General features: G+C 52.1%; 2 protein-coding genes and 1 long non-coding RNA gene across 3 annotated transcripts in view; all 3 read right to left on the minus strand.

Annotated features, from left to right (window-relative positions):
- Positions 1-3,819, minus strand: part of SDR42E2 (short chain dehydrogenase/reductase family 42E, member 2) — a 20,626-nt gene extending 16,807 nt beyond the window's left edge. Inside the window, 2 exon segments of the mRNA XM_027126677.1 lie at positions 2-455; positions 3,693-3,819. Coding sequence (XP_026982478.1) covers positions 2-419 — 418 coding nt within the window. The 5' untranslated portion in view covers positions 420-455; positions 3,693-3,819.
- Positions 3,820-5,242: 1,423 nt separating this feature from the next.
- Positions 5,243-9,648, minus strand: LOC113630793 (uncharacterized). The gene is made up of 4 exons (XR_003437087.1): positions 8,950-9,648; positions 6,613-6,710; positions 6,359-6,424; positions 5,243-5,578 (listed from the first exon to the last, which is right to left on the minus strand). It is a non-coding gene; the product is annotated as an uncharacterized LOC113630793 (long non-coding RNA).
- Positions 9,649-10,018: 370 nt separating this feature from the next.
- The window catches only part of VWA3A (von Willebrand factor A domain containing 3A), a 44,260-nt gene continuing 30,860 nt past the window's right edge, over positions 10,019-23,418 (minus strand). The window contains exons 21-28 of the mRNA XM_027126678.1: positions 21,459-21,529; positions 18,345-18,497; positions 16,447-16,537; positions 15,673-15,783; positions 15,024-15,121; positions 14,073-14,210; positions 13,039-13,147; positions 10,019-10,275 (exon numbers count right to left, since the gene is read on the minus strand). Coding sequence (XP_026982479.1) covers positions 10,127-10,275; positions 13,039-13,147; positions 14,073-14,210; positions 15,024-15,121; positions 15,673-15,783; positions 16,447-16,537; positions 18,345-18,497; positions 21,459-21,529 — 920 coding nt within the window. The 3' untranslated portion in view covers positions 10,019-10,126. The remainder of the gene's footprint in view (positions 10,276-13,038; positions 13,148-14,072; positions 14,211-15,023; positions 15,122-15,672; positions 15,784-16,446; positions 16,538-18,344; positions 18,498-21,458; positions 21,530-23,418) is intronic.

The raw sequence follows: 23,418 nt of genomic DNA on the forward strand, positions 1-23,418 counted from the left end.
CCTGGTCCAGGCCCCGAGGCAGCACCAGGCCCTGGTCCAGGCCCCGACACTGCGCCAGACCCTTGTCTGGGTCCCAGAACAGCACTAGGCTCCTTCCCAGGCCCTGACACTGCTCCAGTCCCTGGCCCAGCCCCTGAAGCAGCACCAGGCCTTGATCCAGGTTCTAGAACCACACCAGGCCCCGGAGCAGCACCAGGACTCGGCCCAGGCCCTGGAACAGTACCAGGCCCAGGTCCAGGTCCTGACCCAGCACCAGGCCCCGGCCCAGGTCTGGACGCAGCACCAGGCCCCGGCCCAGGCCCTGACTCAGACCCCAGGCTTGAGACCCCAGCCCAGGCCTGGCAGACAGGGCAGCTCTGCTCGCCCTGCGCTGCAGCCTTGCAGGCCTCTGGGGAGGAGCCTGCCAGGTTGGGCTTCATCTTCTACTGAGCCATGTGGACCCAGGATCTGTCCACCTGTGGGAAAAAACAGAAGAACGTATGTTCTAGAGTTGTCTCAACTCATGCGGATTATCAGACCCCTGGGGGCTCAGGAGACCTCCTGGTGGGAATTAGAGACCCTCTGAGTTCCCAAACCTGTCCCTTTCAGAATCTTGAGAACTTCCAAGGTGGCCGCTGCCTTCCTCAGAGTCAGAGACAAAGCGGCCAGGCCTTGGGTTTCACAGCTCAGGAGACCAAGGCCCAAAGTCACGCTGCATGGCTGAGATTTACACCAAGAATTCCTGACTTCTCCACCAGTTCCTTAAAATCCCGGTTCCCATGTAGTACCAGAGGGAGACAGATCAAATCGTGCCAAGGGGAACCCCACCTGACTGGGGGGGTGACTGCTTTCTGACGGGGAAATGGGGAGGGCTTCCTGGAGAAGGAGAGAAGGGAGGAATCCACATGGGATCCAGAGGGCCTTGGAAACTTGCACAAGTGCTGCACCGCCTCTGCCCTGGCAACTGCTGCCTCTGGTTCTCCCAGGTCCCCCCGCAGTGCAGACGGCTGGTACCACAAGGCCTGCCAAGCCCCCTGCGGGCTTCAGGATCAGCTCTGTGGGTCTCGGGGGCCAGCACTGAGGATCTCGTCCTCCTCACTCTAGACTTAAAGTGAGCCAGGCTGTCAGTCCCTGTTACCATCGTCGCACCCCCAGCCTCCCACTTCCTGCTCCACCCGAGGATGAGGCTGGCCCAGAGGCCGGATCACCATTATCATCATTAATGACAGCAGCGACTGTGTACTCTCAGCCTGCCGTGCGCCAGGCCCCGTGGATACAGAGAGAGGTAAACTCTGCCCTGCGTGGCACACAGGGGCTGTAAAAAAGGAACAGGTGCAACTGGGTGACCGAATGACTGAGTAACGAGCCCCACAGGTGTTGCTGGTGGTGGTCACGGGGCAGGGGCCGGGACAGCTATACAGCATCTTCTAGTCTCCTCTGTCACTGCCCTGCTCTCCGAAGTTCTGAGTGAGGGATATAGTCATGCCCCATACAAGCACTGACACTCACGGGTGTGACAGGGAGGGGAGACACCCCAGATGTTAGTCGTCACAGGGGATGGGTCTAATTCCTCCACTGGGAGGGGGGAATACAACCACAGAGTGGAGCCCTCCTCTACCCAGGCCCAGGGGACTCTGTCCTGGGGAAGGGTTTGTGGCCCCAGAACTGTCTTTCTAGCCTCTGGGGCTGCTTCCAGCGACAAAGGCTGGGACCCTGCCTCAGGTCCCATTTGCTGGGTGTGCCCTTGGGCAAGGTCCTTATAACCTCAGTGCACCTCAGTATCCACGTCTGTCAACTGAACCCCCATAACTCTCACAGATGGCAGCGTCCTCACAGACCACTGGCATGCACGCTCCAAGAAGGCTTGGATCACTGTAGTGTGCGTGGCACCCTGGCACAAAGCAGGCCGTCAGTAAACAGCCGCTGAGTGAATGAAGCCACTCAGGACTGTTCTGCAGCAGGGAGCCTAGGGCCAAGCACCCGGCTGACCCCCCCGGCACTGCCACATTTAATCCTCCTGGCGGTCCTGTGCAGCGGGGGCTACTGTTCCCATCATCCGGGGAGGGAAACTGAGGCTCAGAGAACATTTGCGAACTCTGATGGCGTCTCAGTGAATGGCTGGCCCTGGATCCAGGTCGCTGGGGACCCAAAGCGGGGTTGAGTGAAAGGAATCTGTGGAAGATGGTCGGGGATCCCTCCGGGCGCGGGCGCGCCCCCCTCGATGGGGCGGCAGGAGCGGACCCCCAAGCTGAGAGTGGCCGCCTGGCAGCTCGGGGGCGGGTCCTCCCTGCTGCCGCGTGCGCCCCCCGCCCCGCGTCCCTAGCCTCACGCCCTGGCTGCGCTCACCCGGCCCGGCTCCCGCGGCGCTACGCGATCCCGGCTGCAACCCCGCGTCAGTCAGTCTCCGCGCAGAGCCCGGCGCTACGGGGCTGCCCCCCTCCTCGGGGCGGGGCCGACCGGGGCTCCTGGCACCGCCCCACGCCCGCCCCGCGCCGGTTTCCTGCGTCCCGGCTGCACCCACTACCCCCTCCGCCGCAACCGTCGTCTCTAAGGCGGGGACACGCACGCTCTCCCAGAGGGGAAACTGAGGCCGGTCGAAGGGTGAAATGGGCCACGATGCTAGTGGGGAAAGGGCGCGAAGGTCCTGCGTGCTGGTCCGGGTCCTGCCCGCATAGACGGCCTAGAACCCCAAGAAACGGTGTTTCTTTCTCCACCCACCTACCCATCCATGTCCCCTCCCACGTGGTCCCGTCTGTTCAGCCTGCCTCTTGCCTTCTTTCCTCCTGCCCTCCTCCCCTCCCTCCTTCCTCTCTTTCATCTATTCATTATCCCACCTATTCTTCCATCCATCTCTTTGTCTATTCATCCATCCTTCCACCAATTTTAAACTATGTTTTTGTCCATTCATCCATTCATCTAGTCACCCGTTATTCTGTCTTTCCACCTATCTATCCATCAAGCCTTCCATCCAGCCAGTTCATTTCATATCTTTCTGTCCTGCCTTCCACCCATCTATCTACCCTTCCTTTCTTACATCCTTCCACCCACCTCTGGGTTAGCCATTCTCCAATGCCATCATTCCACATTTAATAGGGGATTCTTCAGTGCTGTCCTTTCCCTTGCACTGGGGACCCAGATGGATCGCACCATCCCTGGAAAATTCATTTGCAAGTGCCAGTGGCAGAGGGCAGGCATATGCCCAACAGTGGGCACAGCTGCAGAGCACCAAGGGCTGGTTACTTCGGTTTGAAGAGGGCTACTGGAAAGGCTTCACCTAAATGAACCTCCTCTGTGGACATAGGTGGGTGCGGGGAAGAGAAAAACGTCAGCCAGCACATGCGATGTGCCAGGTGGTAAGGTATCTCGCTTAATCCTCACAACTCTGTTTTAGCCCAATTTTAGAGACAGTGAAGCAGGTTCAGAGAGATAAAAAGGGGCTCAGAGTGTAGTGGGAAAAGGCCGTGGGGTCAGCCCTGGGTTTAAATCTCGGCCCTGCCACTTTCTTGTTGCGTGTCTTGGGCAGCTACAAGGCTTGGTTTCCTCATCCGTTAACAGGAACTGGTGTGTACTTTACAGTTGTGATGTTGCAAGCCTTGTGGCTCACAAGGTACCATATGCAGAATGCTGAGTATTATGCCTGCCCAGTTGGTGCTCAACCAACGGTAGCTGTTATCATCGTTATATGAGAGGAGGTTGGGATTCAAACCCAGCACCTGTGATTCGCTGCTTTGCAAACCACGTCTCTGGTCTGTCCTTCCATTCACAAAGACCAGCTTCTTCCTCTCCCACCAGCAGGGCTGGTGAACTCTTGTTCCCCAGGCCCAAGAGTCATCTGGCTGGTGTCATCTAATTGGGAGAAGCATAGTTTACAACACAAGTGTTATAGCTGAATTGTGCCCCCCCCAAGTTCATATGTTGAAGTCCTAAGCCCCAGTACCTCAGCATGCGACCTTAGCTGGGAATAGAGTCGTTGCAGATGTGATTAAAGATAAGGTCATACTAGAGTAGAGCCCTAATCCGGTATGACTGGCATCCTTATAAAAAGGGGAAATTTGGACACAGACATGTGCACAAGGAGAGCATCATGGGAAGATTGGAGTTATGCTGCCAGAAGCAAGGAGCTGCTAGAAGCCAGGAGAGAGGCCTGGAACAGACCTTTCCCGGTGCCTTCGGACGGAGCATGGGCCTGTCTGTACCTTGATCTCGGACTTCCAGCCTCCAGAGCTGGAGACAATACACTTGTGTTATTTTGGCCACTCAGTCTGTGGTACTTTGTTATGACAGCCTGAGTGACGTACTGCAGCGACCACAGGCGTGGATAGAGATGATGCAGAGGGCAGCTGTCCAAGACAGTGACCAGACTGAGACCCACTGTGGAAGGGGCTGTGGTCACTGCTGTCTCCCTGGGCCAGTACAGAGCCTGGCCAAAGCCATGGCTTGTCAAGTCTCAGTAAACTGTGTTTTTAAACAATCTGATGAATTTTTACTTGTGTATATACCAATGTAACCACCGCCAGATCAAGGTATAGCCCCGTAGTGGCCCCAACACACAAGGTAATCACCCTTCTGACTTCTGTCACCAACAATAGTTTTGCCTATTCTTGACCCTCATATAACTGGAATTATACTGTATGTACTCTTTTGTGTCTGGTTTCCTCTGCCCAATATTCCTCATAAAATTGACGCAGTTTGTTGAATATAGCTGTAGTTCATTCTTTTAAATTGATGCGTAGTATTCCACTGCACAGATGTATCACAATTTATTTGTCCATTCTACCATTGATGGGCATTTAAGTAGCTTCCATTTTCTGACTCTTACGAATAAAGTTGCTGTAAACATTCTTGTGTATGTCTTTTGTCGAACGTGGGCGCTCATTCCTCTTGGAGTGGAATTGCTGGCAGAGAGAAGGCACACGTTCTACTTCGGTGAAAATTGGCAGACAGTTTTCCAGCGTGGATGCACCAAGTTACACCGCTCCACCCTCCACTCCAGCAACGCGTGAGGGTTCCAGCTGCTGCCTATCTTCATATTGCCAGTCTTTATTTTTAGCCACTCTGGTGGGTGTGTAGTGGTTCTCACTGTAGTTTTAATTAGCATTTCACTGATGGGTAAGGCTGTTGAGCACCTATTTTCATACACCTCTTGTTCATTTATACCTGTCTGAGCCTTTGGTCCATTTTTAAAAATAGGATGTTTATCATTTTCTTATTGATTTGGAGTTCTTTATATATCTAGATACGAGTCTTTTAATAAAGTTTTATCACACCAAAAATTTACACAGAGACACACACACACACAGCAATGATCACATCCATTTAAAAGTAACTTTGATCCTATTAATTAAATAAAAGCAATTTTTCCTGTCTTAGAAATGAGCCCAGCTGACATAACACATGACACAGTCATTTCATATGTACACAGTAGGGCTGGCCCAGCAGCTCCAGCCCGATTTTCACATGCTTGAGCTGAGCATTCGCTCTGGACTGGGCTCCAGAGCAGACTTCAGTTCAGTTCAGATGAGCAGGGGCAGTGGGTGGCGGTGAGGCTCACTTGTTTCTTCTTCCTCCAAGAGGGGCTGATGGCGAGTCTGCGTCGCACCTGTGGATCAGGGTGGTGGGGAAGCACAGAACAAGAGGACTGAGGCAGAAACAATCTTATCTGGCTGGTCTCCAGAGCTGGGCTCTCACAACTAAGCTTCGTGCTCACTGTTTACTATGTGTCTGCCACGTGGCAGATTCTTGGGACCCAGAGATGGTTAGGACACCAGCCTCATCCTGAGGGAGCTCACGGTCAAGGAGAAGAGACAAGGGGGCAAGGAAGCGTAATGTGGAGTGCTAAGTGTAGTTAAGTGTCACCTCTATAAAGAGGGATGCGTGGTCAGGATGCTATGGGGGGAAGACTGGAATCTCCCAGCTCTTGATGGGTCCCAGGGGCATCTTCACAGTGGAGTTGATGCCACTTGCACTGTGTCTTCATGGACGAGAAGCAGTCACCAGGCAGAGGGTGGCAGAAGGATGTTCCAAGCAGGGGGCTCAGTGCAGGACTTCCAGCAAGTGACAATCTTGTGACTGGAGTGTGGGGTGTGTTGGGGACAATGCGGGAACATCCGGGTGGACCCAGGGATAGAGAGCTTTCCTCTCTCGGCTTCCAGGGAGTCCTGGTGCCTGGAATCATGCTGATCTGTGGGTTACAGCTTTCTAGGGCACCTTTCCCTCTGGGCCAACATTTGCTGAGTGGTTCTTTGTAGGATGGCTTTTCTATTTAGAGGAATCATTGTTTCTGATCCTTGCCCATAGTCACTGCTGTCCACAAAATAGAGCATGCTGCCTGGTCCTTGACGGGCGCTCAAAAGTTGATGAGTTCATCCCCTCCCCTTACCTGAGAACACTTTTCTAAAACGGAGCGACCTTCGGTTCTGTGTTGTTTTTCTTCTGGAGTTGGGACCTAGTGAACAGGAGATGAAGAAAGATGGACCCTCGATGCCCAAATTTCTGGGCCTGGCAGGGAGAAGCAGGGCAGGAGCTCTTGGAGCAAGGGTGTCATGACCGAGTGGGCACTGACCTGAAGGGGGCCCAGGGTCTGGGTGGGCTGGAGCCACGAGGCAGGCGGGAGGGGCTGCTTGAAGGGCACACCTGAAGGACTGGGCCTGCCAGAGGAAGCTTCTGGCCTTGGTGATCTCCTGGGCCAATCTCCTTAAATCATCTCCTTCAAATAGTGGCAGCATGGAGTCCTTGAAAAGGGGAAATGAGTATGAAATTAGATCCATTAAATGACTGGGTGGGACCTGAAAATCCAAAATCTCAGGAGAAAAGTTTTAGAGTGAACTCAAAGCAGCCTTCCTCCCAGTGCAGGAAATCTTGTGGGCCTCAGCTTGCATGTTTCCAGGGACAGGGAGCTCACCACCTGTCAAGGCAGTCATTCTGCAAAGAGGACACTTTGCAGTTAGATGTCTGAGAGTCAGTGTAGGAAGGGGATGGTGGAAACTAAAAGGGTCTAAGGACTTCACTGAAGTCAGCACAGCTCTGCCCAGTAGAACAGAAGTAGTATATACACCTTATCTCACTGTTAATCAGTAAAACCTATCCAGCCCCTTCTCTATTTCTTCTAGTAAAACAGCTCCACAGATATGCCTTTTTCTTATGTCAACTAATGAAATTCTAGAGCCTAGCCTTAAAAGTACAAGTTCTGGGGCTTCCCTGGTGGCGCAGTGGTTGAGAGTCCGCCTGCCGATGCAGGGGACACGGGTTCGTGCCCCGGTCCGGGAAGATCCCACATGCCGCAGAGCGGCTGGTCCCGTGGGCCATGGCCACTGAGCCTGTGCGTCCGGAGCCTGTGCTCCGCAACGGGAGAGGCCACAACAGTGAGAGGCCCGCGTACCACAAAAAGAAAAAAAACCTATGACTTTACTGTATTTATTTTTTAACAGAGCATTTGAATATCTGCGCTTCAATGAATTTAAGGCGGGAAGACAGAAATATGCAGGAATTAAAGCACAGAACTTAGGAGCATGGGTGTCTGGGCTCTGGCTTTACCATTTACTCCGACTTTAGGTGTATTCCGAAACCTGGCTAAGCCTGTTCATTCGTCTATTAAATGGGTATAATAATGGTTGGAAGTCTTAAAAGAGGTAATTTACATAATGCAACAAACCTGTAGCATGTAGGCAGTGCTCAGTGAATGTGAACTGTTCTACTATTAAATAATGCCCCTAACCCTGCTTCTTTCCCAACCTGGAGGGGAGGCAGCCTAGAAGGAGAGCAGCAGGGAAACACAACCTTTTTTAGTCAATACTTTGTTTTACAAGAGAAGCAGAGATCTTATCAATCAGGAGGAAAAAGCCATGCCTGTTGACATTTTGTTGAGCTGTTTCAACAGAACTCACCCAGTAGCTCCACAACCTACCCTTTCGTTGATGAAGCCCCTGGTCAGCAGGTCCTGCATTTTTAAGAGCGAGTCCTCACCGACAGGGCAGTGATAGCGGCCCCCAGTAAGAGAGGCCAGATCTCTCAAGAAGTTAACCGCTGTCCTGCGGGGAGGAACAGAGGGCTGGGGCCAGGCCCACCGAGGTCTCTGTGAGCCCCCAGCCCCTGGGGAAGTCACATGAGTGGGGTAAGCGGTCTTGGACCTCGAGGTCTGTGCCACTGAGACTGTTTCAGCATCACCAAGCCACCCTCCCAGCTGGTATTTGGGTGGCAGTGGCTACTGCTGTGTGAAGTGGATTCACCATATGAGGGTCACCCTCAAAGCACGGGGCCCCATTCCTTAACTGGACATCTATCCAGTGCCTACTATGTGTCTGGCCTGGCAGGGACACAGTGTGACCTTTACGGAGCTCACAGTTTAGACAGAGAGATTAAATATGAATGTTCTGAAGGAGCTGAATCTCTCCTGTCTAACACATGTTCTTCTATAAAAATAACCATAGCGGGCTTCCCTGGTGGCGCAGTGGTTGAGAGTCTGCCTGCCAATGCAGGGGACACGGGTTCATGCCCCGGTCTGGGAAGATCCCACATGCCGCGGAGCCGCTGGGCCGGTGAGCCATGGCCGCTGAGCCTGTGCGTCCGGAGCCTGTGCTCCGCAACGGGAGAGGCCACAACAGTGAGAGGCACGCATACCGCAAAAAAAAAAAAAAAAAAAAAAAATAACCATAGCTACTTTAAACTTTTTCCCCCTAAATATTCACAAATGTGCCCCGAAGGAAGACGAAACGGGAGAACACAGCGTGTGACTGTGGGAATCGGTGCAAACCCATTTCCACGCTGGAGAAAGTCAGGATGCTGACGGGTGGGCAGGGACACAGAGGGGCTCTCTCTGGTGTAATGCCTGCCCAGGGCCTCCTAACTGCTCACACACAGGACTTGGGCCCAGGAGAGCTCAGCGTATAGCGTGAGTCCCTGGATTAGGTGAGGATGAGCCTTGCCCCTCAGCCACGCAGCCGTGGGGAAGGGATACAGCTCCTGACCGCCCACCTGTCTGAGCAGTTCAGGGAGACGGTGTGCACTTTCACGTCTCTCTTCTCCGTGAGTCTTTGCACTTCACTGAGGATAAGGCTGCAGCTTGTGTCTGGCTTCCCGTCCGTCAGGAGGTACAGTCCTTCCACATCAGGAAAACTGAGAGCTTTCTGAGAGAGCATGTAGGTTGTCTGGCTCAGAAGAGGGGCCAACCAGGACTCAGAAACCACTGGCCTGCTGTCCCCAAGTCTGGTTGGATCTCACCGACTTGTCATTAAGACTGAGAGCCTCCTCTTTCAGCCTATGACAGACCAGGAAGCTGCTGAGGTTTAGGAGAAAGAGCTCAGCCCACTTCCTAGCTGGTTAACCCCAAGCAAGTCACTTAACCTCTCTGGGCCTCTGTGTCTTCATCTATAAAGTGAGAACAGCGAGAATCTCATCCTCACTGGGTTGCTGGGAAGATGAAATGATTTAACAGTAAATTCTAAAGTGCTCTTTGTAAACTGCAAAGCATGGCGCAATGTCAGGATAGGGGCGATGGTATTTCTGCTTTGCCACTGGGTCAGGCTTGGCGGTGGAACTTGCCAGCAATGCTTGCAAGACTGAGGTGCTCCCCTGAGCATGCAGGTTAGTCACCCACTTCACAGCCTCGTGACAGGCTGCGTCTGTGGTCCCCACCAGAGTGTCCTGCCACGGCTGTAGGCCCTCTGCAAAGCTGAGCAGGTTAAAACTGTGGAGAGCGGAGAAGAGGTGGGGGCCGGAGAGGAGGTGAAAGAGATTGGTTAGAACGCACCCGTCTATACTGACCTCAGGGGAAGTAACCTCTGTGAGGACTCACACCTATCCCTGAAGACCCTACAGCAAGCCCTGGGCCCCCTGTGGACCACCTGAGGATGAGAACATACACAGTGAAGATTCTGGGTGCAGACAGAAATAGATTTAAATCCCACTTCAGCCACTTACTGGTTATGCAATCTTGGGCAAATGATTTAACCTCTCTAAGCCCTTGTTTCCTTTGCTGAAGAATGGGGATAATAATAAGACCGTTGTGCAGACTGAATGACATCACGCATGTAAAGCGCTTGGCACAGGGAAAGTGCTCTATAAGTGTTGAGGAGGGAGTGACCTTGGCCAGGGGAACCTCAGGAGCCATCCCTTGGATCTCCTGACCCCCGCGCACCAGCACCCCTGCCTCTTACCTGTCACAGTGCTTCCGCAGCTGTTCCCAGACCAGCAGAGCGAGCTCTGTCTTCACCTGCTGCAGGTAGGGGCCCATGGATCCCGACGTGTCCAGCAGGATGCACACTTTGCTTTCCAAAATGGCCCCAAAGAGTCGGCGGCTTCCTGCTCGGAGGCGGGTGGAGGCAGAGGCAGGGGAGGAGTGAGGGTGGCTCTCCTCACTGCAGCTATAAAATCCAAGGTCTTGCCACACCCGTTGCCTGAGTGATCACGGATCAGATGTGAACCGACTGGGAGATGGCCTCTGTGGTGTTGCTAGAGGGGTCATTGTCCAAGGGCAGAGCCGGTGCGTGGACTGGGCTTCCGGAGGTCGAGGTTTCTGCTATGGCTTTGCCTCGGATGACTTGCCCAAATGATTATAACTTCCCTGGGCTTGCGTTTCCTCACCCCTAAAGTTAAGTGATTGGGTTAAGCGGTGTCACAGTATTGTTTGGGGCTGGAAATGATGTTACAGAGCATGGAGTCTGTAGATTGGCTGACAGAAATCAAGTGAGCGTGCACTGTGTGCCCGGCACTGAGCAAAGTGCAGTGGAGACGACAGAGTGTCCCTGCCCTCACGGAGCTGCCAGTGAGGCAGGGAAGACGGATGTTATACCAACAGCTACCACTCTGCTGAGGGTTATGACACAAAGTTAAGGAGTACATACTTGGGAGAATCTGAATTTGATGGATGTGGGGTGGGGAGCAGACAAGCTATGGCTGAAGGATGAGAGGGGGTGTGTGCGGGGAGAACAGACTGTGAAAGGATCTGAGTGGGAGAGAGGAGCATGTCATGCTTGAGGGACAGAGAGAAAGCTGGAGAGGTTGTTAAAGGATTTGGGATTTATCCCAAGGGGAAACAGTGACTTGCCCAAGGTCACACAGCCTGGCAGCGAAGCCGAGATTCACATCCAGGTCCTCTGATCCACACTTTAAGGCAACCGCTAACCCCAGCCCTTCTGGTGCCCCAAGGCTAAACGGAGGTAACACGGGGGAAGCCAAAGAGAAGAAGATGGCATGTCCAGCATTCCCGAATCACACCTCAGACCTCACTGGAGGCAGGAGTAGAAAAACTGGAAAACTGCTGCAGAAAGGGTCCACTGGTCTCCAGGAAAAGGTAGCCTGAGCTGGCTGGACCCACTGCCCAGGAATCTTCCAGGACTCATCTGGGCTGTTCTCTGGCAATGCTCATGGCAACATGAGGACATGAGGGGAGCCATCCTGAGGTGTGTGGGACGTTCCGCGGGGACAGCCAGCCAGCTGGTCGAGGGGCCTCCCACCACAGAAGGCCAGCTGATCCATCTTGGGAACCAGACAGCGGAAACACCCTGCAAGCCACCGAGCCCCGCCGTTATCGCCTCCCTAACTCTGCTTTTTTTGTCCGTCTCCATCATCACTACCCTTCCCAGCTATCCTAATCTTTCCCCTGGATTCCTACTAGGTTCCCCTGATTGCACTCCGTCCCCTCAGCAAGTTATACTGCACGCAGCAACCAGAGGGATTGTTGCCGATGCTAACTTCATCACTTTCCCCTTATTTAAAACCTTTTAGTGGCTTCCCATTGCTCTTAGGATAAAGTCTGGGCCATGGCCTCATCTCCCTGGAGTGGTGGCACCCTTTAATCTCAGCCACCCTGCTTCCTTCAGTCTTTGTACTCAGCCTCCTCCCCCGCTGAGCACCTCAGTCATGCCCTGAGAGTCTTCCCTCTCTTTCCTCAGGTGACATCTATTCATTCTTCAGATCTCAGCTCAAATGTCACCTCCTCGGGGAAGCCCTCCGTGATCTCTCTGTGCAGGCCCCCTGTCCCTCTCTCACTGCACCATGCCTGTCTCCTCCTTACACTTGTCACCCTGCTCTTTGGGTAACAACTGTCTCCCCTAGACCATGAGCTCAGGGAACCTGTGAAGTGTTTCCCCTACCACCTCCCCAGCACGGAGCGGGAGAACAACACTTATTCGTTGAATAATGAATGAGAGGCTCAGCGCAGCATCCCCTGGGTACATTCGGAGGCGTTAGATGGTGTTGGGTGTGTAGCTGTATGTGAGGTGGGGGCACGACTCATACCACACAAGAAGCGGCTGCACGGCTGCCCTTCACACTCTCCCCGGCGGGAGGTGTGCGTTGGGAATACGCACACGACCTCGTCGCCCCGCCTCAGCCTCTGACCTGACAGCTGCACCCGAGCTTGCCGCCCGCTCCAGAGGCTTTGGAAAGCAGCAGTCAGCCCAAGGACTGTTTATACCAGGTTCTACTGCAGAGGACTGGACTTAATGAATTTGGGCAGGCACCTGAGTGGCCCACCCTGGGATCCTTCCTCTATCGTCCCAGGAACCCTCCAGGCCCCAAAGCCTGAACTGAACCTCCGGTTCAGTTCTAGCTGTCTGCCTGGCCTTTTGGACTGGATGCTTCAGACCATCTCCTAATGCCCAGCCCAGCCTCCTCTGGGATGTGAGCCTGGCTCTCAGCCAGCCCTGCCATTCACCTCTCCCAGAGGGGCCTTGGTGCTCTCTGTAAAGAAGAACAGGGGCATCTTCCCTGTCCGGAGCCCCTCCCATCTCTACCTTCATGGACTGGTTCTGTGGGGCCCAATCAATACTAAATTGAGGCTCCTGAGGGGCAGCAGCCCTTCAGTCACACCCAGGAGGCGAGGTGTGGGAGACGAGCCGGCAGAGCGGCCTGACCAGGCCTGGGTCTCCCTGCTGCTCTGGCTCGTGCTCCACCGCCCTGTCATCCAGCACCTTGCCTGACCTCTGAACCCAGAAGTCATGTTGCCCCTGGGTGACAGTCTGTGAGTGCCTAGCCTGGGAAGGACTGACCCTGGGGTCCCTGGGGTTGCCCTCCCGCTGCCCATCACGCTCGTCCGCCCTCCAGGATAGCAGGCAGGCTCACCAGACAGCAGCCACTGCAGCCTTTGGACATAGCGCCGCATCACCTTCTCCAGGTGTGTGATGTACGCTTCGATTTCCCTGGGTGTACACTGAATGTGTCTCACCATCCCCTGGATTACGGCAAGCAAAGGGAAATTCCAACCCCGTCAGCTATTTCTTCACCTCCCCATTACCCCCTAAAATAGTTTAGTCTACCGTGGTTCACAATTTTCAAAACATTGTTAAGCATACATTTTTGTCTGTTCGTTTAAAAGCTTTTCTCTTTTATTGAACTACCAAATGCACAGTTCTCGGAAGGTGTGTGGGAATTGGGATGACGATTTCTGTGGCAGATGTGGTCACTGTAATAAGAAAAAAACATAGTATCTCTAAATTTTAAATAGAAAACCCTTAATGGTAGGATGGGAGGTCGATGCATTTCAAACTAAGAGACGACCTCCGATGGAGGAGGGGGGCGGCATGATTAAACTCCCATAACATTTTTCTGGTGGCTCGTTTTAGCTTTATAGCTGACAATGTCATATCAGAGGGCAAGGAGAGAAAATGGGGTCTCTGTTTTAAAAGCACGATTAGATTTTCATTTTCTACTAAATGTACCTGTTCCAGTGTCAAAGCAATAAAAAAAATGACCTCAAAACGGGAAAATAGAGAACCCCCTCACCTCCTGCCATAACCGCTGTTCCCGGCCATCCTGATGGGACCATCGTCAGTGTCAGGGTACAGAGCTCTTATTAGTGAGGATTCCAGCCACTGTCCTGCATTCTCGGCAGTTGTTTCTAATTCCCCCTCCATTGAGCCCCTCTAACCCTAGAGCATGGTCTCAAGCACTCTGAGGGGCTGACTTTTCTTCCAACAGGATTCTGCATCTCCTATTCCTTGAGTGCAGTCCCTCTTTGGGGGGTGGGGTTCTTAGAAGCAGGAATTGAAGCCAGGGGCATACATTCATGGGGAGTTTTCCCCAACACACTCAGCCATTTGTGCCTGAGAAGAGACAGGAGCTGGGAGGAAAAAGAACCAACACCAATCTTGACTTACGTTGATCTCTATGCTGGGGAAGATACTGCAGTATTTGGCTGACGCCGAAGTCTGTGTTGACTTTTGATGAGTGCATTTGGGACCGAGGTATCTGGAGATCTCCATCTTCAGTTTTTTTAGTCTATAATTTGCTACCCACTTTAGAATAAAGGAAAGAACTATTATCTTGGGTAATTCAGGCTTAATGGAATGATTGACTCATCTTTTAAAACCTCATGTTTGAAATCTGTCTTGTATTTGAAATGTGGGGTTCCCAGGTCCTCACTGAGCCTCCATCACATTCAGTTTCCTGCCCCTGTGCTGGGGAGAGATGCACAAGAAATACGGGGAACAGGGAACAAAATTTATTGAGCACTTACTACTCCCTAGTCTGGTGGATACTGTTGCCTCCCCAATTTCCATTTCAACCCTCTCCCATGAAACTTGAATGGGATTGTTCTAAAGTTTAGACTCTAAACCAATGAGGATAGTCTCAGGCTCCTTGTCGCAATGAGAGATACAAGAATGGCTCGGTTTAAAGCAATCAGAGCATGGCATCCTGGGTCAGAACCAAGCTCAGACTTTTATTGACCGGTTGTGGGAAGAAAAGATGATCTATCTTCTGGATCTGCACAAGAAGGGGGATTTCTGCTGCTTGCGTCCGAAAGGATCTGACGCCACTAAGTACTTTACACAAAACATACTTCAATTAATCAGCAATCCTATTAGGTACAATTGTTTTCATTTTATAAAGGAAGACATTGAGACTGAATGACTTGCCCAAGGTCACCCAGCTAGGAAGTGGCAGACCCAGGTTCCCACGTAGCTCTATTGAATCCTTATCCTGACACTTTAAACAGTCATTCTAAGCAGGTTTGGCCTCAATTCCAAGTATACCCACCCTCTCAGAAATAATGGCTGGTGGAAGGAATTATTGCGTGGGGGCATGTGCTGGTGCAGACAGCATAATACCTCTAGGCTGGAGCAGACTGTATCCTTTCTGGGCAACTCAATAGAAAAGCTAGTCCTCCTTAGGGCTCTTCCTTGAGGGTACTTCCTGTACACGAAGCCTGGGAGAAACAGAGCAGGGTTACTTTGTGCAATTCTCTTACCCTAGCCTCCCTTTTCCATGTCAATTTCTCTGTCAATCAAGTCAGCTGTAACATTCCTTAGGTGCAATTTGCTGAGAGGTAGGAGGGAGGCTGTTGTGCTGATCTGGGGAAGCATGCTGGGATCTTCCTTCTCTACATGTCAATGGGTTGCTACTGGGACCTGTGCCATTTCACAGCAATCAATCCGACTGACCTGGGAGGCTCATCTCCACTCCCTTCCCATCAGTCTGAGGACACTGCCCCTCATGCGCAGAGCAGGAGCGCCGCGCCCAGGGACCTGGGGAGACGCCGGCATCAATTCTTCCCACTCTCCTGCCTGTGTCAAGACTTTGCAAGCTCACTTCCCTGGGCTGGGAGATGTGAGTGGTTTGAGGATAGGCCTGCTTGGGGTGCACTGCTGCCCATGTCCCGGGACTGTGGGAGATTTCTCCTTTCCCTGGGGCCTGATCACCTTCCAGGTCCCACGGGGAAAGGGGGCTGTCCAGACATCTGTGCAGCCTCCGACTTACCCACATTATTCCCTGTCTCTGTATAGAACAGCGAGAGAGAGGTCTCTGCGTCCCTTGATTTGGTCTTCCTCCTCCGATCTGCAGTCCCTTCTTTCACTGGCTGGGCTGTAGCTAGAGGACATTTGGCCTGTCGGCTGGAGCAGCCTTGAGGGTTTATGTGGTGAAGCTGTGCAGCTTGGCTTAGAGACTAGTCAACTTCAGCTATGCTCTGCCCTTGAAATGGGGCTCCCAGGTGGATCTGAGGTCCTTTGGGTCCTCTGGCCTCCCCTGGATCAGTAAAGCCAGAGCTGCTGATATATACCAGGCTTGGTGCGAAGTGCTTCCCGTAGCCTGTCTTGTTTTATCCTCATAGTACCCCAGCTTACAGATGAGGTAAGTGGGACTCAGAGTCAGTAAGAAGCAGAGTAAAGATTCCATCCAGGTCTTGCTGACTCCAGAACTCTGCTCTGAGCCGCTCTGCTATGTGTCTGACATTAGAAGACACATGGTCTTAGGTTCTATGAGCTGAGTACTTTCATAAAAATACTGGTGCCCTGTCATGACCGGCTGACACTGGACATTCTCCTTAGCCCCTCTGAGCCTGAATTTCTTCATCAGTGAAATGGAGGAACTAATAGATTCGCTGCCATACAGGACGGATTGTTATAAGCTTTAAATGGGACAATCTTAGCAGAAGGGCTGGCACACGATCGCTGATCACTTTAGTTACTGTTATCACGAATCCATGCCTCAGCCGTGCTTGTCCACCCCTCCACCCCCGGGGCCGTGCCTTACCTGGGGGGACGCCCGCTTTGCCACTGAGTGGACTCCATAGCAGAGCTTTCAAGGGGGGACTCTTCTCTCTGTCAGGGTCATCTTTAATGCTCTAGAAAACAGCAGTCTTTTCCATCAGAGGTCTGTTCTCTGTGGGGGGCAGCACCCCAGTCATCCCAGCCTCAATCTGTCAAGTAGGAACCTTTGCATGGCGAGGCCTCAGGAAGTAGACTTCTCACACACTCGCCCCATCTCCTGTTGCACATTCGGAGAGGACTCTGGGATTTGAGGTGAAAAGGGTGTGTGTGTGTGTGTGTGAGTGAGAGTGTGTGTGAGTGTGTATGTGTGTGTGTGACTAAGTGTGTTTGCGTGTGTGTGAGACAGTGTGTGTGCATGTGTGCGTGAGTGTGCGTTGTGAAAGTGGGTGTGCGTTGTGTGTATGTGTGTGCGTGAGTGCATGAGTGTGAGAGTGTGCGCGTGTGAGTGTGTGCATATGTGTGAGTGTGTGCATGGGTGTGCGTTATGTGTGTGAGTGTGAGAGTGCACGTGCGTGTGTGAGTGCGTGCGCGTGTGCGCGTGCATGTATATGTGAGTGTGTGTGGGAGTGTGACAGCGTGCATCCGTGTGTGAGTGTGCGTGCATGTGTGTGCGCATGTGTGTGCGTGTGCGTGTGAGTGTGAGTGTGTGTGTTATGAGAGAGGGCCTGCTAGGACAACTGTGGGGATTTGCCTGAACTTGCTTCACCAGTTACCTGCCCCTCTTCCTACTGGACTGGGATTTCTGGGCCTCCAGCATGACAAGCAACCACTCAGGTAACTTCCATGCCCTATTGGGCACCTCGGTTTTAAGGAAGGGGTTCCTTCATTACCGGGTACAACCGGAACGTGGTGATGGTTAAACGAAGTCACCCAGGGCCTGGACCAGCGGAGGAGACCTCTGGGTGGCGGCTGTGAAAAACGCCCAGAGCTGCCATCCCAGAGAGCCACCCGCCAGCAACCCAGCTTCCCACACCTGCATTTCAGGAGGCCTGCCAGAGGCCCTGGCGCAGCCCAAGCCCCCTCGTAACCAAGCCAGTTTGGGAACCACTGAAGGCCCAAGGCGGACTCCGAGACCGCGGGGTTTCACCTCAGAATCTGGGAAGACGGGAAGGCGCAATGTCTCTGGGCTGGCGCCCAAAACCTGGTGGAGTTCTGTACACGAGGGCAGTGCCCATGGGAACAGAACCGCTCAGAAGTGCTGACCGCAGGAAGGGAGTTAGCTGCACACGGTTTGGGTGGATTTCTTCATTCTGAAAGTGTGCTGTGTTCACAAGGGCCTGTCAGTTGGTGAAATGCTGAAGCGCTCACAGATCTCACTGCCCTTCTGCTCCCAAGTGCTGTGGAGTCTGGGGTGTCCCCCCAGACACACCTCTAGAGGCCCCTTCTGAGTGCCGAGGTGGGTATTTTATGCGGGACAGATTTGACAGGCTGTGAACGGGGATCAGCCCCGGGCAGGCCCAGGTGCACCCTCAGGCTCCTATCAGGCCCCCAAAAGCCTCGGGCAGCAGCAGAAAGGACCCATTAGACGCCCCAAGCCCCTAATTCCTTTGCCCCGAGAGACCCTCCCAGACAAGCCCTCTTGCCTCACAACCAGCACGTGTAACGGAGGGTGCCGAGTCCACGGAGCTCTTGGAACCACAAAGCTGGGACAGCCAGGCAGAGCCAAAGGTGGGGTGGAGGGGGTGGCCAGAGCTGAGAAGCAGGCCCCCCGGGGGTCCCCTCCCCCTGGAGGCCAGGACACTGACCACTGAGGACCCTGCTCCCACCTCTGCTGGCCCTGGGGTCTGGGGGCCTGGCCCAGGCCACTTCAAGATCTAGGAAAGACCAGGAGACAAGGCAGAAACAGAATCCCCTGTGTGTTATTGGGGAGGGGAGTCAAACCGTTCTGGCCACAGAGCGTGCTCTGGGCTTGGAGGGACAGAACTTCCCGGGCTGACGTCTCAGCTGGAGCGTCTTCGGCTTGTCCCTCAGGAGGGCTGCACTTTCCTGTTGTTTTCCGGACTGGTTCTTCAGAGACGACACGAGCAAGGCACACTGCAGGGGGACTGGGAGCGTCAGCAGCGCCCGAGCCAGCGTGTCTCCACGCGGGGCACTGGCGCACACGCGCACGCGCGCACACACACACACACACAGCAGGAGGTGCTGGGGCCACTGGGGCCCCTGTACTCCTCTTTCTGTCCCTAGAGTGCTGCCTGGGGCCAAGAGCACTGTGGATCAGGCCTGTTAATAATAAGTACCATGGGGCTTCCCTGGTGGCGCAGTGGTTGGGAGTCTGCCTGCCAATTCAGGGGACACGGGTTCGAGCCCTGGTCCGGGAAGATCCCACATGCCGTGGAGCAACTGGGCCCGTGTGCCACAGCTGCTGAGCCTGAGGGCCACAACTGCTGAGCCCGCGGGCCACAACTGCTGAGCCCGTGGGCCACAACTGCTGAGGCCCACGTGCCTGGAGCCCATGCTCTGCAACAAGAGAAGCCACCGCAATGAGAAGCCCGCGCACCGCAACGGAGAGTAGACCCCTGCTCGCTGCAACTAGAGAAAGCCCGCGTGCAGCAGCGAAGACCCAATGCAGCCAAAATAATAAGTACCATGTATGGAGGGCCTGGGATGCATCAGGCACCGGGTTAGTTACTGCCTGGGGGGTCTCAAACCTCCTTGCCAACAAGACATGCAACTACACTGGCAGGGCAAGGGCTATCCTATCCCCATTTTACAGGTAAGGAAACCAAAGCTTATGAATTTAAAGGACTTGTCCAAGGCCATACTGTGAGTAAGTAGAGGATCTTCCATTCAATCCCAGGCAGGTCTTGTTCCAAAGCCAGTGTTCTCTGCATATGTGGACCCAGCAGCCACATGTGGTGGTCAGCTCACCATGTGCCCAGGGCCGACCCTGGATGCTGGCAGAAGAGTGGTGTGATAATTCGTTCCTTTGCCTATATATTTCTCAACTGCCTGCAAGCTTCCTCAATAATTATTCTCAATCAAGGCACTAGAAGACACCACTCAAATGTAACTAACATCATAAGAAGGGTGGGTTAAACCATTAGTGCCCATTAACACCTTGTGAGTGAGTTTATCAGATGAGGGAGCAGGACTAATGTGCACCTGAGAAGCAGTTGAATAAAGCAGCAAAGAGGGACCCTTTCTGGGAGGACAGCTCAGGCACGTCTAGGGGAGCTGCAGGTTTGCCAGTCTATGGCCCTGTCCTCCCAAGAGCTCACCATGTAGCTGGGGAGACGGGCAGTCCTGACAATGGTCGTATTTGAAATGTGAGTCACGTCCACCTATGTGTCCTCTGTGCACCTCATGGCTTGAGCTGCCCCACACCTCTATGTCCAGGCCTCATCTTTATCCACCTGCCTGAAGGATGCCCCCACTTGTTATCTCACAGGCCCCGCAAACTCACCTTTGTTCTAGACCCACCCTCCCCGAATCCCCACCTGTTTTCTCTCTCTGGGTCCTGTCTACCAGGTCCCACCACAAGGAACTTGGGAGTCATCCTGGGATTTCTTCTTCTTCCTCACCCCATTCACTCAATCAGCCACAAGTTTGGTCAATTCTTCCTTAAAGACATGTTCTCACATTTGTTCCCTTATTTCCATTCTCACTGCTTTCGATGCGATCTGGTCCCGCTCTCGTCTCACCTTGAACTGCTCAACTCCCTCTCTGAGGAGGTAACATTTTAGTGAAACTTGAATCATAAGGAGCAATCCATGGATGACCTGGGAGGGGAACAGTTGGTGAAGGAAGTGGCAGGTACAAAGGCCTTGAGTTTAGGAATGAGACTGATGTGTTCAAGAACGTACGGGCCAGGACGTAGAGCACACGGACCTGAAACCAGTGACTTACAGGACACTCTCACATTTCATTGGAAGCCTTTGGTGTCTGTGGATCAGCACAAAGGTGGAAAGCTGATGTGGGATGAGTCGTGTCCCCCAAAAAGGCATGTTGAAGTTCCCCTGTACCCATAAACATGACCTGACTTGGAAACAGGGCCTTTGTAGATGTAATTAAGATGTAAGTTAATGAGGTTGTAGTGGGAGGGTGGGCCCTTAATCCAATACAACTGGTGTCCTTATAAGAGAAGAGACACAGACACACACACAGAGGGAGGAGAGCCATGTGGAGATGGAAGCAGAGATTGGGGTTCTGCTGCCACAAGCCAAGGACAGGCAAGGATTGCTGTTGCCAAGGACTCCCTCCTTGACCAAACTTTAGTCATGTTCCTCTGAGCCCTCTTCTTGACTGGGCTTTGACTTTGGCCTGCTGAACCCAGTTTTAGCAAAGAATACTGTTGAACCTGTTTAGCAAGAATCCCCCTTGCTATCTAGATATCTAGCGATATCTAGATATCTAGCGATATCTAGTCAACTTCATCTTAGTAATTTTCCATCCACTGACCCTCTCACTCTGCTCATTGGCTATAAATGCCCAGCTATCTTTGCTGTATAATCGGAGTTGAGTTCAATCTCTCTCCCCTATTGCAGTCGTCTTGAATAATGTCTTCCTTGCCATTTTTTTTTTTTTTTCTGCAGTATGCGGGCCTCTCACTGCTGTGGCCTCTCCCGTGGCAGAGCATAGGCTCCGGACGCACAGGCTCAGCGGCCATGGCTCACGGGCCCAGCCGCTCCGCGGCATGTGGGATCTTCCCGGACCAGGACTCGAACCCGTGTCCCCTACATCGGCAGGCGGACTCTCAACCACTGCGCCCCCAGGGAAGCCCTTCCTTGCCATTTTTAACAAGCGTCCAGGGCAATTTCATTTTCTTTAACAGCCACCATCACCAGAAGCTAGAAAGAGGTAAAGAGGGATTCTACCCAGAGCCTTCGGTGGGGACATGGCCCTCTTGATACCTTGATTTCAGACTCTAGCCTCTGGGACTGTGCGGGAATAAATGTCTGTTGTTTTAAGCCACCCAGTTTGTGGTACTTCATATGGCAGCCCCAGGACCCTAACACAGAAGCCAGCGCAGTCATTTGCCCCACACCTAAGGCATACCTTTTGGGAGTAGTTGAGAGCCTTTTCCATCTCAGACGTGATGGCACTGATATCATCGCTTTCGTAAATACCTGGAAACGAAGCAAACAAAGTCATGATCGATCGTGGGGAAGGGATGGAGATCCTGGCAAGTGTCCACATCTGTAAACACGTGGGCCATGTGGAGGTGACCTCAGCCTAAGGGGCAGGGTGGGGTCTTAATGGGCTTAGCTGACTAGCCACCCCCCCATACTTTCTGGTGGTAAAGGGGATGGATGGGTATAGTGAGGATACCAAGAGCGGGGCTGGCCTTGGGACCCAGCACCCTGGCACCCAGCCAAGAGCTCTCACCCACAGGAAGCGTAGGTCAGGGGAAAGGTCCTGCTCCTCCAGTGAATAAAAAGATCCACCTTGGGGTTAATTAAAGTAGCTAATGTCTGTAGTGAATAATGTCTGTAGTAATATCTCAAATATGACTCATTTGAGAGGGACTAGAGTATAATGACTAACAAGACAGACTCTGGGTTCAAATCCTGGTTCTACTACTTACTACATCTATGCTTTGGGTTCTGTGTCTCAGCTTCCCTATCTGTAAAATGGGGATAATAGTAATAACATACTTCATAGGGTTATTGTGAGGAATGAATCACAACATACGTAAAACACTTAAAACCGTGTCTGGCATATAATAGCTAGTCTACAAATGTTTGCTATTATTAATAATAATAATCAACAATAATAATAATCAATAATAATAATAATCAACAATAATAACTCAAATGTATATGCCTAGCACTTTTCATGAGTTCCACCCCTGGCTATGCCACTAATTTTGTAACCACAGGCACCTCATGTTCTTGAGAATCATTTCTTCATCCATAAATCAGAGAGGTCAGAATGCACTAGCATGTCCCAAGCTTCAGTCCCTCCTGAATCACGTCACAATTTTGCCTTGTCTGCACATCATCTAAACCATAATTTACTTAACATATATTTTTAATCAATTCACTTTCATTTACTTAAAAGTACACACATATACAAAATTGAGATATAATTGACATATAACATTATATTACTTTCAGGTGTACAACATAATGATTTGATATTTGTGTATATTGTGAAATGATCACCATAAAAGTCTGGTTAACATCCTTTAAAAGCAAATTTTAAAGAGAAAATTTATGTCACTGCTGACAATGAATGCTAGCATTTTTTAAATGAAATATTAAAACAATCATATAATCATTTAGGGGAGGGAAAAAAATTTTCCTCTACCCTCCTAGATTCTCCAGCTGGGGCCTTGGCAATCCAACTGACAAAAGACAGATTAACAAGAGAAAAATAGAGTTTATTAATGCATGTGGTGTGCATACATGGAGGAGAAACTCAGCAATGAGTTACTCAGAGGAACTGGTTGGAACTTGGGGCTTCTGTAGCATCTTAACGAAGAACAATAGAAATGACAAGACAAAGGAAATGGGGTTTGGCTTTGAGGGCCGGCAAACTGTGGGAAGGTAAATATTTGGGGGGAACTAATGGAAGACAAGGGTTTTTTAGGTGAGGGCTGTTACGTAGATTCCTCTTGGTGCTGTGGAGAGCCCAGAGCTGCCAACCAGAGCTTAAGAGTCTAAGATTCACCCTTCTCCTCCTGGCACAGAAGCAGGACATAGAAATTTATGTCCTGCTTTTAGGCAAATGGGGGAAGGGGGAGCAGAGAGGTTTTGTGGCATCTGCTGTTTCTTAATTGTCTTCAGCTCAAAATAATCCTTATGCCAAAGTGGCATATATTGAGGTGGCATATTCTGATCTCCTACAGCTATGGCCAAAAATTGTTGCTTTGTGTTCCATGTACAACTATCTTGCCAACCACCTGCTGTGAACATATCACCTTTTGAGAAACGCTAAACTAAGGGACATTTAGGGCCCCTTCCAGCCCCGACATTCTAAAATATATATATATATATATATATATATATATATA

Source organism: Aethalodelphis obliquidens, unplaced genomic scaffold (genome assembly GCF_003676395.1).
Source record: "Aethalodelphis obliquidens isolate GAN/ISIS:26980383/991018 unplaced genomic scaffold, ASM367639v1 scaffold30, whole genome shotgun sequence".
Classification (NCBI taxonomy): domain Eukaryota; kingdom Metazoa; phylum Chordata; class Mammalia; order Artiodactyla; family Delphinidae; genus Aethalodelphis; species Aethalodelphis obliquidens.